Genomic DNA, 14,440 nt, shown 5'->3' on the forward strand with positions numbered 1-14,440 from the left:
CCTGACAGTTGTTTCTTCCTTCGTTTCTTCATATTTTTAAGAGAACAGTACGGTACAATGGTCGAATTATGTAAATTACAAATTTCGATTCGAAGAAAAACATTGAATTGATTCGAGCAAATAGAAGAATATAATAAACTTATTGAACTTTCGAAAGTATAAATATTAATTTTTTTTTTTTCTTTTCTATCCGAGTCGATCGTATATATATTGGCAGTAGACGAGAACACAATAAAAAAAAATCATATGATTAAATCAATTATTAGAAAAAAAAAAGAGAGAGAGAGAGAAAGAGAGAGCAAATATAAAAAGAAAAAAAAAGAAACAAAATGAGAAAAGAAAAAAAATGAAATTAATTATATATAAATTAATAATTAATTTCTATATAATTATAATTGTATATAAATTAATTGTAATAACCATCTAACAAACTTGTTACATTCGTCTAATCGCTCGATGATAAATAACATGGAAATATAATTCAACTTCATATTTCACACGTACATATATATAACTCATATGTACATACTTACATACATACATACATACATATATATATATATATATATATATATATATATATATAACGTATTTTAATATCTTTCTTCTTCTTGTTTCTAATGTACGTATACCTATATATGTATATATATATATGAATATAATAAGATTTTAGAAAGATAGTGCGTATCTAGATAGAACGTACAAAATATGTTTGTGCATTTGATAAGAATAAGACGTTGAAAGGCATTAAAGAGACATCTACGAATAAATGTACTTATATATTACCTGTATAGAGTGTTTAAGTGTACTTTGTTTATGTGTTTATGTAATGTATAGAATATTTTTTTTATGTATAGAATATTTTCTGTTCCTCCTTTCTCTTAAATATCATCGATTGAATAATACCCGTAAGAACGTTGCACGGAGTGTTCACCAACGCTCGCTCATTAAATTCTTTAATCATTCGAAAATTGTTTATAAGTACGTAAGAAGAAAAAAGGCAAAAAGAAGAAAGAAAAAAATAGAGCTTCAAAAGCATTAGAAAATATTATTTTCATTTTGTTACAATATTATTGGTTGGAGCGTTCGCGAATCAATCCGATCGTGTGCGACCTATGTATGTGTGTGTGTGTGCGCGTGTGTTATGATTAAAAAAAGAAAGAAGATAAAAGAATAAAAAAATAAAAACGAAAAAAGTAATCTCCTAGAAAGAGAGAATCACAATTATAATCGCCCTCCTTTTTTTTTTTTTTTTCCTTTAATCAAGTTCGGACCACCTAATCGTATATTTTATTTAATAAATTTTATGTAAATATATTATATATATTTTATATAATATAATTTTATTAAGTAAATTTTATTTAATAAAAATTATTCAATAAAAAAATGAGACAAAAGTTTTCTGGACAAATCTTCAAAAGTAATTACTCTTTTTTCAAAAGTCCTTTAGCCTCCTGTAGTTTTGCATGATTTGAAAACAAATATCGATCTGTGAAGTTTCGAAAGAGCTTAAACGATTTATTAAAATCACTTGAAAACTTTACGAGTCCTTAGAGGAGACTTTAGTAATATAATTGTAATTTTATAGAAATTTTGAAAAAATTCTTTCTTTCCTTTCTTCCTCTCTCTCTCTCTCTCTCTCTCTCTTTCTCTGTTTCTCTTTCTATCGGACATCACACGTACAATAAAATATAAACAAAATTTTTTTACATAGATCGCACGTTCGTCTGTGTATATATATAACTGGGATTATTAAAAATTATTTCGTAAATATCGATTTTAAATAGGATATGACTTGAAATCGCTTTCCGCGAGCTCCCGAAATCTATCGCTAATAAGATTCACACGTATATTTATGGTCCCCCATGGTCTTAATAAGGTCCGACTAAATCACGAGTCTTTCTTTTTAACCACCCACCACCCACCACCCACCATTCATCATCCATCACCCTCTTCCCTTCTCTTCTTTTCTTGTTTTTTAATTTATATGAACCTTTCTGCAATTTGTCTATCCTTTGTATGCCATCTTTTCTTTTTTCTTTTTTTTTCTCTTTCTTTCTTTTTCTTAGTTCTTCTATATTCTTTTCATACTCTTTCCCCTCATTGCTCAATATATATATATATATATATATATATATATATATATATATATATATATATATATATACATACATCATATTTCTATGGTTGCCTTTTCTTGGTCGTGTGCTTTGCACCATTGTTGTATACGGCGTGTGAAAGCTTTTATTTATTGATCCATCACTATCGTTGCGTTTTGTTTTATTTTATTCTCTTTTATTATATATCGTTTAATTTTCTTCCTTCCTTCCTTCCTTCCTTCCTTCCTTCCTTTTTTCTTTCTTTCTTTTTTTTTGTATTTTTTATTATTTTTATTTTTTTTTAAGCATACGTCTGTCCGTCTGCCAACGTTTCGTTTTAAATATGATAGCGATATTTTGTCTTTCTTTTATTCTTTTTTACTTTTTTATTTCTTTTTTTTTTATTTTTACTTTTTTGTTTTTTAGATAAAAAAGAAAAAGATAGAAAGAGAAAGAGCGAGAGAGAAAGGAGATAAATCGTGACGAAGGAAAGTGCGAAAAAGAGAGAGAGAGGGAGGGAGGGAGAGAGAGGGAGAGAAAAAAAAACAGATTCCACCATATCGTATTAAAAAAAAAGGTTTCTTGTTTCACGTATCGATCGAAGGAAGTTTGTAAAATAATTTCTTTAATTTTTTCTCTTTTCTTTCCTTTTCTTTCTTTCTTTCTTTCTTCCAACCCCTTCTTTTTTCCTTCGACGTCATCTTTTTTATAAATCCACGACGCAAGACTCTCATTTCATGCAAATTCGATAATATAATTTCTTCTTTCTACTTTGTTGAATAATATTCGATCTTATAAAGTGAAGAAAGGTGGCTAAGTATTAAATCTATCTCCCTATTAGCGTTTTCTTATGATTAACGATAATAATCTATCAGATTTCGTTTAAAGCTATGGTCCATTAAAAATGTCATTATCTAATTCGGAATGTTGAAACACACTTAGATCGTTTGTTGTTGAAACGGGTTAATCGTCTTCCCACCCTTTTTTTCTTTTTTTTTTTCTTTTTTTTCCTATCAAAATTACACCTATGCTTCTAATACATTCTAATCGTGAAAGATCGGAGATCGAAATATATATATATATGAATATATATAAATATATATATTTCCTTTTTTTTCTCTCCGAAGAATAAAGTGCGATCAAGTTTTCATCTTTCTCCCTTTTCCTCGTAGATTTTGTTTTCTCTTCTAAGAAATATAATAAATCTATTAACGATAAATAGGACGTCGTTGTATATATGTATAGGGTGGACTCTCTTTTCCTCTTTTTCGAGGAATCACGTTTTCTTTTAAAAACGTACGAACACCCGTGCGTATTAAAATTCTAATGTTCTCAACATGCAGAACAATAATAATAGTAATAATAATAATAATAATAATAATAATAATAATAACAACAATAATAAAAAAAAATTGATCGAAGAACTTTTTAGAAAGAGAAAAACATAAATAAAAGGATCGCGTAAAAAGTTTTTTAAACAAATATCTCCCGATCAAATAGAAATACATACGTCTTACGATTTCTATTTAATTACGAGGACCCTTTAATAAACAAAAAATAAATAAATAAAAGTGGAAATAAAAACATATAAAAAGCAAAATAAGAAATTAAAAAAAAAAAAAAAAAAGAAAATAGATAGAAAGAGAATAAGAAGCGATAATATCAGTGCCAAACATTCTTAAAGCGTGCAAAATCTAAATCGTCCAATCTAGTTTAAGATAAGGAAATTCGTTGATTTCTCAAGGATTTTCAAGGATGATTTGTGTCTAATTTGTTTCTTCTTTTGGCACTGATCTATAATATCTATATATATATATATATATATATATATATATATATATATATATATAACGATATTAAATTCGTTTGAAGCAAAAGTTATGGTAATTACGAAATCAAAGAGAGACCTCTCGTTAATTTAAATTAAAGTAACACGAACGTAGATTATAAAGCTGGCCGAGATTACGTCGAAAAAATTCGTTGCCTCGTTTACGATCATCTAATATCTGAATTTCTCGCATCCTACCATATTGGCACAAATTTACCAACTTCATTTGCGATAGTTATTCTCTAGATTCTAAATATTATAATATCGCAAAACTCGTGGTCCATCCCGATAATTAATCAAATAATTAATTCATGAATTAATTAATTATTTAATTCATTCATTCATTCATTCATTAAGGAGAACAACGATTGAGAGGATCCTTCGTGCCGACTCATAGAAACGCTATCGTTCGTGCGCTTACGTAATTGTGCATTATGATATAAGAAAGAACGAAAGCACACGGAAGAACCCGTTGGATCGTTGATTCATCGATCGATCAAATCGAGATTATCGAGATCTATCCGTCTTAGTTATTTGTTATTTATTTTTCTTATTCGTTTTTCGGACCAAGTAATGCACGAATAAATTCGTTCGTTCTTGACCATATTTCTTTCTTTCTTTCTTGTTTTTTAAATGTATATTATTATTATTATTATTATTATTATTATTATTATTATTATTATTATTACTATTATTATTTCCCTTTTTTATCTCATGTTCATTTAAAGTAAGAAAGAAAAAAGGGAACGAGCGATAAAGATCGATTAAGACTTTCGTGGAAGAATGATTTTCGTTGGTTCGATCGAGACGAATACTCGTCGTCGATCTCGTCACAGCTGCTTTTAATTAATTATCGAGCGCATTACTGACGAACGTATCACCGCCTCTCGATTTCCGCTTCTTGATTCGACGCTTCCGTCACTGGGGGCAGAGGACTCTCCATTGATATTTGCCTGAAGGATAATTATCACATATTGATTGATAACGTTGAATGCTGTCGTCGACGAACTCGGATACGCGAGCTTCCTCGCTTACATTTTTTTTCTCCGTTTTCTTTATATCGAAATTAATTAATTAATATCATTTGTATCGACAATTTTCTTCATTCCTTCTTCTTTTTCTCTCTTTTTTTTTTTTCACTCAACGCAGCCTTTAAATAAACGATGCATAAAATCGAACTTTTTAAAAATCTTCGAATACACGATCGCTCGAGTCTTTTTTACATCTTGCTTTTTTTTTCTCTAGAATTAATTTCTTTTCTTTTTCCTTTCTATTTGTTTTTCTCTTCATTTAACTCAACGATGCATCGTTAGATCGCAAAGAAAAGAAAAGAACAAAATGTAAACACGGAAAAATTATTCAAGATCTTCACCTGTTATTCGCCTGCCAATCGTACGAATCCGGAGCCGAATTGCTTCTACCTGATCTCTGAAATCTCTCGGTTTTGATGTTCCTTGTTGTGGTAGAACGTTGGACCAAAGATTCCGTAGTCCTTCCTAACGGTAGAGAAGACTCCGTTACTGGGTCTCCGTCGTTGCCTAGAGTTCTACCAATTTTCTTCGGTAGAAAAGGATTCTGAAAAAGAAAAAAAAAATGAAAGAAAAAGAAGAAATTATTATTTCTTTTCGCTTTGTTTTCTTATAAATTGTTTTTTTCTTTCTCTCTTTCTTTTTCTCTCTCTTTTCTCCTTTATTTCCTTCTCGTACTTCAGCTTTCAACTTTTTTAAGAACTTACGTAAAACGAGGACGCATTTGTTCGGCTACATATATCAACTGTTCTATCTCTTTTCCTCGCACGTTAGCTACGAACAAATCCGACCCCTTTAAATCCTTCCTCATATGCGTTCTCTCTCTATCCCTCTTCCTCTCTTCTGTTCTTATATCTCTGTTACTGCTCTATTTCTCTCTCACATACACACACACACACACTCTCTTTCTTTCTTTCACAGGTGTCGTATGTACTCACGACGAATACTTTATACGAGAATTTTGCATAGTCTTGATATCCATGCAAAGTTGGATACGTCAGCGTTCTCGCTTTGTTTAATCAGAAAGATCGGAGAGGGCTAAGAATGAATAATTGCTGTTTGCGATTTAGTTTATTTTACGAATCGTAATCTCAAAGAGTAACAGGAAAATGTCTGTACAACGAAATGGATTGATATTTTGTCGAAGATAATGATGTTTGAATCGATTTGATTTATTTCAATAATTTTTCTTGTTATTTGCGCCTGGATTTAGTCAACACTTCATACACGGTCGATAACGTGGCAAACGTACTCGTGTACCATTGCTTTCGTATTATTGCCTATCGTTGGGGCACAAAAAAGTTTCTTACTGATAGATGGCGCTCGCAAGCAACTATTATCGATAGCGTTTGTAGCATTGCCTATCTCCAGGCACGATAATTACGAAACGATAATTAAAAATGTTAATGAAGAAGTTATTAACACTCTTGACGATTAAAAAAGAAACCGTATCGAGATGATCAATTCCACTTGAGAAAATAACTGATAAACTCTGTAATTCTCGAGAGAAAAATAAGAGGGAAAACGAACGATAAAGAGAGAAAGAGAGAATGTCTTTAAGCAAGAACGACGAGATCAAGATAGTTTACATAATCGAAATTCAATGCAATTCTTCTTTATCCGTGAAGGATCAGGAAAAAAGGCCAAGAAGAAAGGTCAAAAGAAACGACTTTTTATGTTAACCAAGCAAGGAGTTGACAAGTTCTTTCTTCAAAAAAAAAAAAAAAAAGAAAAAAGAAAAAAGAGAACATACATAAAGAAAGTTCGTTCATCGAGATTGTTAACGAATGCAGGAAGGAAGGAACACGACATCCTTCCTTTTTCGGTTCTTGAAAAACGATGATTCAATGTCCCTACTTTTATTTATGTAAACGTGTCTCATGCATGTGTTCGTATATGTTTGTTTAAAGATATAATAAAAAATTCATAGACTTGTAAAATGTGAAAGAATGAAAGGTAAGATGGATGATTTATTTATACAGGATCTTTCGAGCGACCTCGATAAACCAAAATGGCTATGGTACCTTATTGTCTTATCATATCCATTCTAATAAACGTATAGCACGATGGCCGATCGTACGATAGAGAAACCGGATTACATATCCGCACATATTGCGGTTACGATATACCGCATCCCTGAACGCGCAATCGAATTTCAAAGGTAGAGTAGATACGAGTAGAAATCGAGAGAAGGGGGGAGGAGAGGGTGTGTTTGTGGGAAAGTAGTGCAACGAGGGAGACGATGGTAGAACGGATGAAACTCGACTATAAGAGAAAACGAGAAATTATACGAATGGTTATATCAACGGGGGATAGGAGTAAAATAAAGCAGAGAGAAGTTTCTTTGAAATAAGATAAGTGAGACGCGTCTCCGCGGGTGAGAATACGCGAATGGGGAATAATCGACGACGAACCGAGTTTTGTATTTTAATTCGAGGTCGTTGCGATGCTTCAAAAGATATGTAAATTATATATGTGCGCGCGTGTATGTGTGTGTGTTTTATTGTTTAAAGCTGGTTATAAGAAATATATTAGCTATACTATTCGAGTACGAGTTATAATAAGAGCGATGAAATAAAATCGACGATAAAATAATAGATTGGAAATAATGCAATTTATGAATCGTGTGTATGTGTGTGTGTGTGTATTATTTATGTATATAATATTATTTATTAAATAATGTATAATATTATTATATTAAATAATATTATATATATTATTTATATATTATATATATAATATTATTTATATATATATATAATTATTTTTTCTTTTTTTTCTTTCAAGCGTAACACTGTCTTACTTGAAAACTATGCTGCTTGAGCATTTTCTTAACGAGAATCAACGTGTCCAGTTTGGGCACTTTGGTCACGACCCTTTCTACTTCCTCGTCGGTAACAGTCACCGGAAGTCGACAATTGTCCGCTTCACTCGGCAATGGATCCTTCCCAGTGTTGGTCAACCAATCGTGTTCCTTCAATCTTTGCAATGATATTCTCTCGGTCGGTTCCTTCGTCAACATCCTTACGATGAGATCCTGTAGATCCTTCGAGAGTTTCGGACACTCTGGAAATTTCAATGGTTCTGAACGTATGGCTGCTTGAACGCCAATTATACTTCCCGCACCATCCCATGGTACTCTTCCAGTAACCAAGGAATAAAGCGTCACTCCCATTGACCAAACGTCGCACGACTGCAAATAAATAAATAAATGAATAAATAAATAAATAATTATTCAAGTACATAACACGTATATACCACGATGGAAAGTGTAAGGATTTATAACGTTTCAACGACGGCGGTTTAATTATCAAGTCAAGGATTATCAGGAAAAAAAAGAAAGAAAGAAAGAAAAAAAAAAAGATGGAAACTGCGGTCATTCACTGCTACCAGTTATCTTCGAACGTGCGGTTAACATTTTGATGGATCGTCTCGTCCTATCGTCCGAGAAAATTATACGGTGTCGAACGGCTTAAGGCGACGCTTCAAGAATGTGGATAGATCATTTTCTAATGCCCCGAGCTATCTCTATCGAAGCATATCGAATGAACGGAACAACTTAACGAACTGGAACTAACTACTTTCGTCGTTAAAAAAAAGAATCAAAGAAAAAAAAATAAATATATAACTAAAGAAAAAAAGAAGAGAGAGAGAAAGAAATCGGAGAGATAACCGCGATATTTCGCAAAAAAAATAAATAAATAAATAAATAAATAAATAAATAAAAATACATTCCCTAATCTTCATCTCCATGTTACATATATCGTAAGTAAGGCCTAACAAATTTATCTGCAAATAATTCAGAAATTATTCCATCTCCGTATTTCTCTCCCCTCCTTGTTTTTGTTATCACTTCAGACGAGACGCATTATCCTCACACAATTTATCAGCATGCCTTTTCATTAGATTCTAACGCGCGTAACACGATACGTTGTATTCTCCAGTTGGCATTCTCGTAAACCATCCGATGATTCCGCGAGTACGACAAGTTGGAATTCGTGGGAACAACAGTAGATAATTATTTCGATGGAATTACGAGGAACGATACGCCGCTTGGTTCTAAATACAAAATCTCTTCCGAATGGATATCCCTCCCGTCGAGTACTATTCTTATCGCATCTCAAAGTAATTAAGCCTCTAATTGTCTTTCTTCTCTGCGTTCGCGATCTCGCTAATTGTCTTTCGCCAATTATCTTCAAATAGGAACGCGCGATACCGAGAAATACTCATAAAAAGAAAAATTGAATCGATTTATTAATTGTATCTAAGTAAGCAATTATAAAAGGAGATAAATAAAGAGAGAGAGAAAATGGTAACAAACTTTTCATCGATTAATCGTTTAATTTCAATTTCGTCGTTATAAACAACATTAAAACGTCGTCCTTCGAAAATGACCTTATCCCGATTCGATACCGATCGAGTAATCTCGATTAAGCAAACTACGTTACATCCGTACGCTCGAGAATACGTTTACGAAGCCTCGGCCAAGGGTTATTTACATTCTGTAATTACGCCTGGTATCACGATCTTAATATCGGCCAATGGAAATCGATAAGTCCTTTTCCTGAATAACATCGATAATGAATATATCAAGGAGATCAACACTCGAGATAATACGAGTAGGATTAACCTACGTTCTATTTGCTTTCTCTCTCATCCTCTCTTTCTGTTTTTCTGTCTCTATCCCTCTATTTCATTTTACGATGAAAGAAAATCAATTCGCGAATAAATATTTCATTAAATTCATTTATTATTACAATCTGTCGTTATATCGTTCTATATTCGTTCGATGATAAAGATAAAGATCGAGCTATCCTCGAACATTTTTATCCTAACCGAACAAAATTGTCCATTCGTCGAATAAAAAAAAATTCGATCTCTTCGTAGATCTTTCTCTTGACTCTGTTCAATCGATGAACTTGCTATTGCTTGGTACGTGACCCGTTAACCAGAAAACTTTCACGATGAATTCTCGCACGGCGAAACGTTTCTGTTCTATCGTTCGTCGAAACAAGAAAGAAAGAAAAAGAGAAAAGAAAGAAATCTCTTTTTGCTTTGAAAAATTGTTGATGAGCGAGAAAAAAGATTTCTTTCTTTTTTCTTCCTCGTCAACAATTTTTCAAATCACCGAAATCCTTGAAAATACATCCTCCATGCAAAACCTTCGATATCTAATTTCGTTGCTGAGGGAGAAAAATAAATAAAAGGAAATATATTAAAAAATAAAAAAGAAAGGAAGAAAGAATAAAAGAAATCTTTTTTTTTCTTCCCCATCAACAATTTTTCAAACCACTGAAATCCCTTAAAATACGTTCGCGCTTATTACGAAACTTTCGATAACTAATTTCGATAAGTCGCGAAACAAAGAAAAAAAAATTATATATATATATATACATATAAAAAAGTAAAAAAGAAACAAATAAGTAATTCCGTAAAATCCCAGCCAAGAGATATTCTCGTTTTCTGTTTTTCCTATCACCCGAAAGAATATCTTTTCGTTTTACGTACACCTGTAAACGTAACTAACGTCGAATAAAAAATAAAAATTCGAACGAAATAAAATATATCGAAGGTTTCGAAAGAACGCCGTTTATCTATTACACGAATATATATATATTATATATATAACGAATAAAAAAGAATAGAGGTTGTTGCTTTTTCTTTTTTTATTTTTCGTCGATCATTTTCGTCGCTCATTTTCGTCGTTCATTTTTGTCGCGCGTTTTCTCGTAAATACAATAAAATATATAAAGAAATAATGAAATAAGTAAATACTTTACCGTTCCGGAATAATGAGCGTCTGGCATGGTTGTTTCCGGTGCTGCAAAAGCTGGTGTACCGGCTGGTCCCGATAACAATTCTCCGGATGCCCTTAATTCCGCGCTAACACCCAAGTCCGCGATCTTTATGCGGCCATCGCTATCCACCAGAAGGTTGCTCGGTTTAATATCACGATGTACTATTCGTTGATAATGTACTGTGAAAAAAAGATGAGGAGAAAAAGAATCAACTTTTCATTCTCTTTAAGTAAGAACATCGAACAAGTAGATACGATTCTTTTCGAAATACTCTCATTTCAAACATGGAAGAACGTCTCTCGAAATTACTCTCGACGATATATTCGAATTTTTTTTTTTTTTTTTTTTTTTAATCGATTAGAGATTTTTCTTCGAGCAGAATCTCTCGAAAATTATGAAGTTAATTAAGAGCCAATTAGAAAAATTGTCTCGCGAAAGAAATGATCGAGTTTTTTTCTTTTTCTTTTTTTTTTTTTTAATTAGCTTTTGCCGCTCGACAGAACGTATGTTCGGACGTTCGATTACAGTGGAACACGATTGATAGGATCAAGCTTATGCGAAAAGAAAGAGAAAAAGAAAAAAAAAAGAAAGAAAAGAAAATGAAAAAAGGACTCACGATATTCGATACCCATAACGACGTCCCGAAAATTCTTTCTGGCTGTATCTTCATCGAGTGGCTTGTCGGTTGGTATCTGCAAAACTTCTCCCTTCTGTACTAACTCGAATACCAAGTAAAGATTATCCTCGTCCGGGTCGTCGAGTACTTCGACCAACTTGACGACGTTCGGATGATCCAGTTTCTTCAATAGAGCTATCTCTCTGTATACCTTTGCCAAAGGATCCGCGGTACCCTTTCTACCGGGTGCCATTCTACCGAAAATACCAGCCTTCTTCATCAGTTTCCTCTTGCTTAATATCTTCATTGCATAGTGGGTATCGTCTTCTTCGTTGTAAGCTAACTTTACGATACCGTACGAGCCCTATCGTGCGAATAACGAGAAAACTTTATTACGAGATTAATTATACTTCCTTCTGAAATATCTACACGCCTATATTTATATGTATACATACATACATATTATATATATATATATATATATACATATACATATACATAGATATATATACATGTATATGTACTTAGGTATGTATATATGTATGTATATATATTTTTTACAGGTATATGTATGTATATATATATTTTTGCACGGATATATATATATATGTATGTATGTATATAATCGTTTCACTCCATCGTAAGTACCTAATAAAATTCAAAGTCAACTATTATAATTAGAACGTAAAAAGTTTGAGATTAAAACTTAGTTTGTTATACATATAGAATTAATAACATCACTTAGCAGTAGAAGAGATAAGAAAGGAATTACGTTTCGATGAAGTAAAACTGAGAGAAGGAAGGCGAGGTTAGATCGACTCGAAAAAGGATGGGCTGGAAGGGAGAGGAAGGAGTCAAACTTTTTTATACAATGTGGCACGTATAAAAGGGGAGCTCAACCGTAAAATTATTCGTATTCGTTAATTCGAAATCGTTATTTTAAAAATGATTGTTCCTCCATATAAAGGACGAATAATACGAACGAAATATTATTTCTAACTGATTGAAGAAACAAATAAATAAATAAATAAATAAAAAAGGATAAAGAATTTATTTTCATAAAGTGCGATATCAAAAGATTAGAATTCCAAAGATTAGGAAATACATAAATCGAAAGCAATTTAAAACTAACGTCCCAATTAGCTTTTATTATTTCGTCGTTCAATCGACACGACGTTCTCGTAATTAATTTGCCGTCGCTACGGTAGCGACGACGGTAACGAGCTCGATCTCGAACTACCGACGCGGCCAATTTGACTTTGACTTTAATTATGCCGACGGAGATTCTTCCTGAGGCGCCTCGGGCTAAATGCTCACCGATATCGCTCTCTTTCGCACTTTTAAATTCTATTAATTTTCTTCACGCCCGACGAATTTCTAAAAAAAAAAAAAAGAAAAAAAGAAAAAAAAGAACTTGTACGAATCGCTGCTGTTTATTTATTTATTTATTTATTTATTTATTTACTCGTATTATGTATCTTTGTATTTACTCTCATTTACGTATCTTGATAAATAGATTTATATTACTTGATAAATAGTTAATATTACTTTTCTATGAATATCCACTATTAATTTCTTTCCTCTATATATCTGTTATATAATATATATTATTTTCTATATACGTATGTGTATTTATATAGTATATATATATATAAAATATAGACTATATGGTCCGATCTGCGTGATCGTGTCATTAAATATCGATTAGACAGTTCAAGTCGAGAACAGCTAGCTTATCAAATTTCTCTTATGCACTCTCCTTCTATTTCTTTATTAATCGTTTTTCCAACGTATCAAACGGATTATCCTAATCGATTTTCGATAACAACACGAACTATCGATGCCACGACGTCGACATGGAAAATACGAAAGACTCTATCTATCTTTCTACCCCTTTTTATTTCAATAATCTATGAAATGTATACAGACTGACGTAGGACTGGTGGGGGTGTTAGAGATTCAGAAGAAGAAATCGAGCGGTTGCCAAAATTTGCTAGGTGATTTTAAAAATGGACCATCCTTTTCAAAACTTTTTAAGCCAATTTCAAATTGTTAAAAAGATTCCAGACTTGTGATTCGAAAAAAAGAAAAAAAAAAAAGGAAGCTCTCGAGACTGAAGGGAATAGTCGATTTTTAAATTCGTCTAAATACTTTCTTACTTCATTCATTCATTCATTCATTCATTCATTCATTCATACATTCAACTTCTTTCATTCGTTAATTCATTCATTCGTTCTATTCCAACTTTCGAGATAAATTGTTTTCAAATAATATAATACTATATAATTTGGAGACTGAGATAGCAATCGATGAATTAGATAAAAATGAATAATTAATTGAAGATTTCATAATAGAAAAATCCGGAAGGTGTAGGCGTAGAACAGGAAGAGACTCGAAAGAGAGCCGTTCATGATTTTATACTTTGCTATAAGATGGCTACGCCGATCTGCACGGAAAGCTTCCAGAGATAGATATACGAAAAAGGTGTTCTTAAGTGTTCCCTCGAGGCGAGCCAAGGTTTGAACGAAAGAAACGTGTCTTATCGACCATCTCCCTTTCACTCTCGCTATTACTCTCGCTCTTATTTTTTCTTTTTTTTTTCGTACACGCCCACACACACACACACACACACACACGCGCGCGCGCGCGCGTACACCCACGCATACATACACGAGCGCATGCACGCAAACATATAAGCAAGTAAGTTAAGTAAGTACAAAGAAACAGTTTCCTTCTCCAAGTTTCGGCCCTTTTAAGATTATCAAGATCGTCGTTCGTACGACGATCGAGGAGCAGGTTGAAGGTCATCTTGAAGTAGATCTTATCGATACTACTCGACTATAATTTCATTGAATCGCCTTTGAAAAGTCGTCTGTTAATTTCCGATAAAAAACGCTTCTAACCGAGAAAAGTTTCCATTCTTTGAAATATTTTTCTTTTTTCGAAATTTTATTTTATATGATATAGAATACGTCGATCGTTTTATTTATTTATTTCGTTGTTAACTTTATCGTTACGTATTTACACGCCATAGGATAATACGTTGTCTTGGTTAAAAATGAAAAGGATAT

At 32.3% G+C, this 14,440-nt stretch overlaps 1 protein-coding gene across 6 annotated transcripts in view; it reads right to left on the reverse strand.

The window, feature by feature from the left end:
• Positions 1 to 2,350: 2,350 nt before the first annotated feature.
• LOC127067147 (uncharacterized) overlaps positions 2,351 to 14,440 on the reverse strand; it is a 93,301-nt gene continuing 81,211 nt past the window's right edge. For all 6 annotated transcript variants that reach the window (XM_051001748.1, XM_051001749.1, XM_051001746.1 and 3 more), the window contains 5 exons: positions 11,370 to 11,733; positions 10,736 to 10,932; positions 7,759 to 8,148; positions 5,300 to 5,502; positions 2,351 to 4,880 (listed from right to left, as the gene is read on the reverse strand). In XM_051001748.1, the coding sequence (XP_050857705.1) occupies positions 4,805 to 4,880; positions 5,300 to 5,502; positions 7,759 to 8,148; positions 10,736 to 10,932; positions 11,370 to 11,733 (1,230 nt within the window). In that variant the 3' untranslated portion in view covers positions 2,351 to 4,804. The remainder of the gene's footprint in view (positions 4,881 to 5,299; positions 5,503 to 7,758; positions 8,149 to 10,735; positions 10,933 to 11,369; positions 11,734 to 14,440) is intronic.

The sequence above is a fragment of the Vespula vulgaris genome, chromosome 10 (genome assembly GCF_905475345.1).
Source record: "Vespula vulgaris chromosome 10, iyVesVulg1.1, whole genome shotgun sequence".
NCBI classification, from domain to species: domain Eukaryota; kingdom Metazoa; phylum Arthropoda; class Insecta; order Hymenoptera; family Vespidae; genus Vespula; species Vespula vulgaris.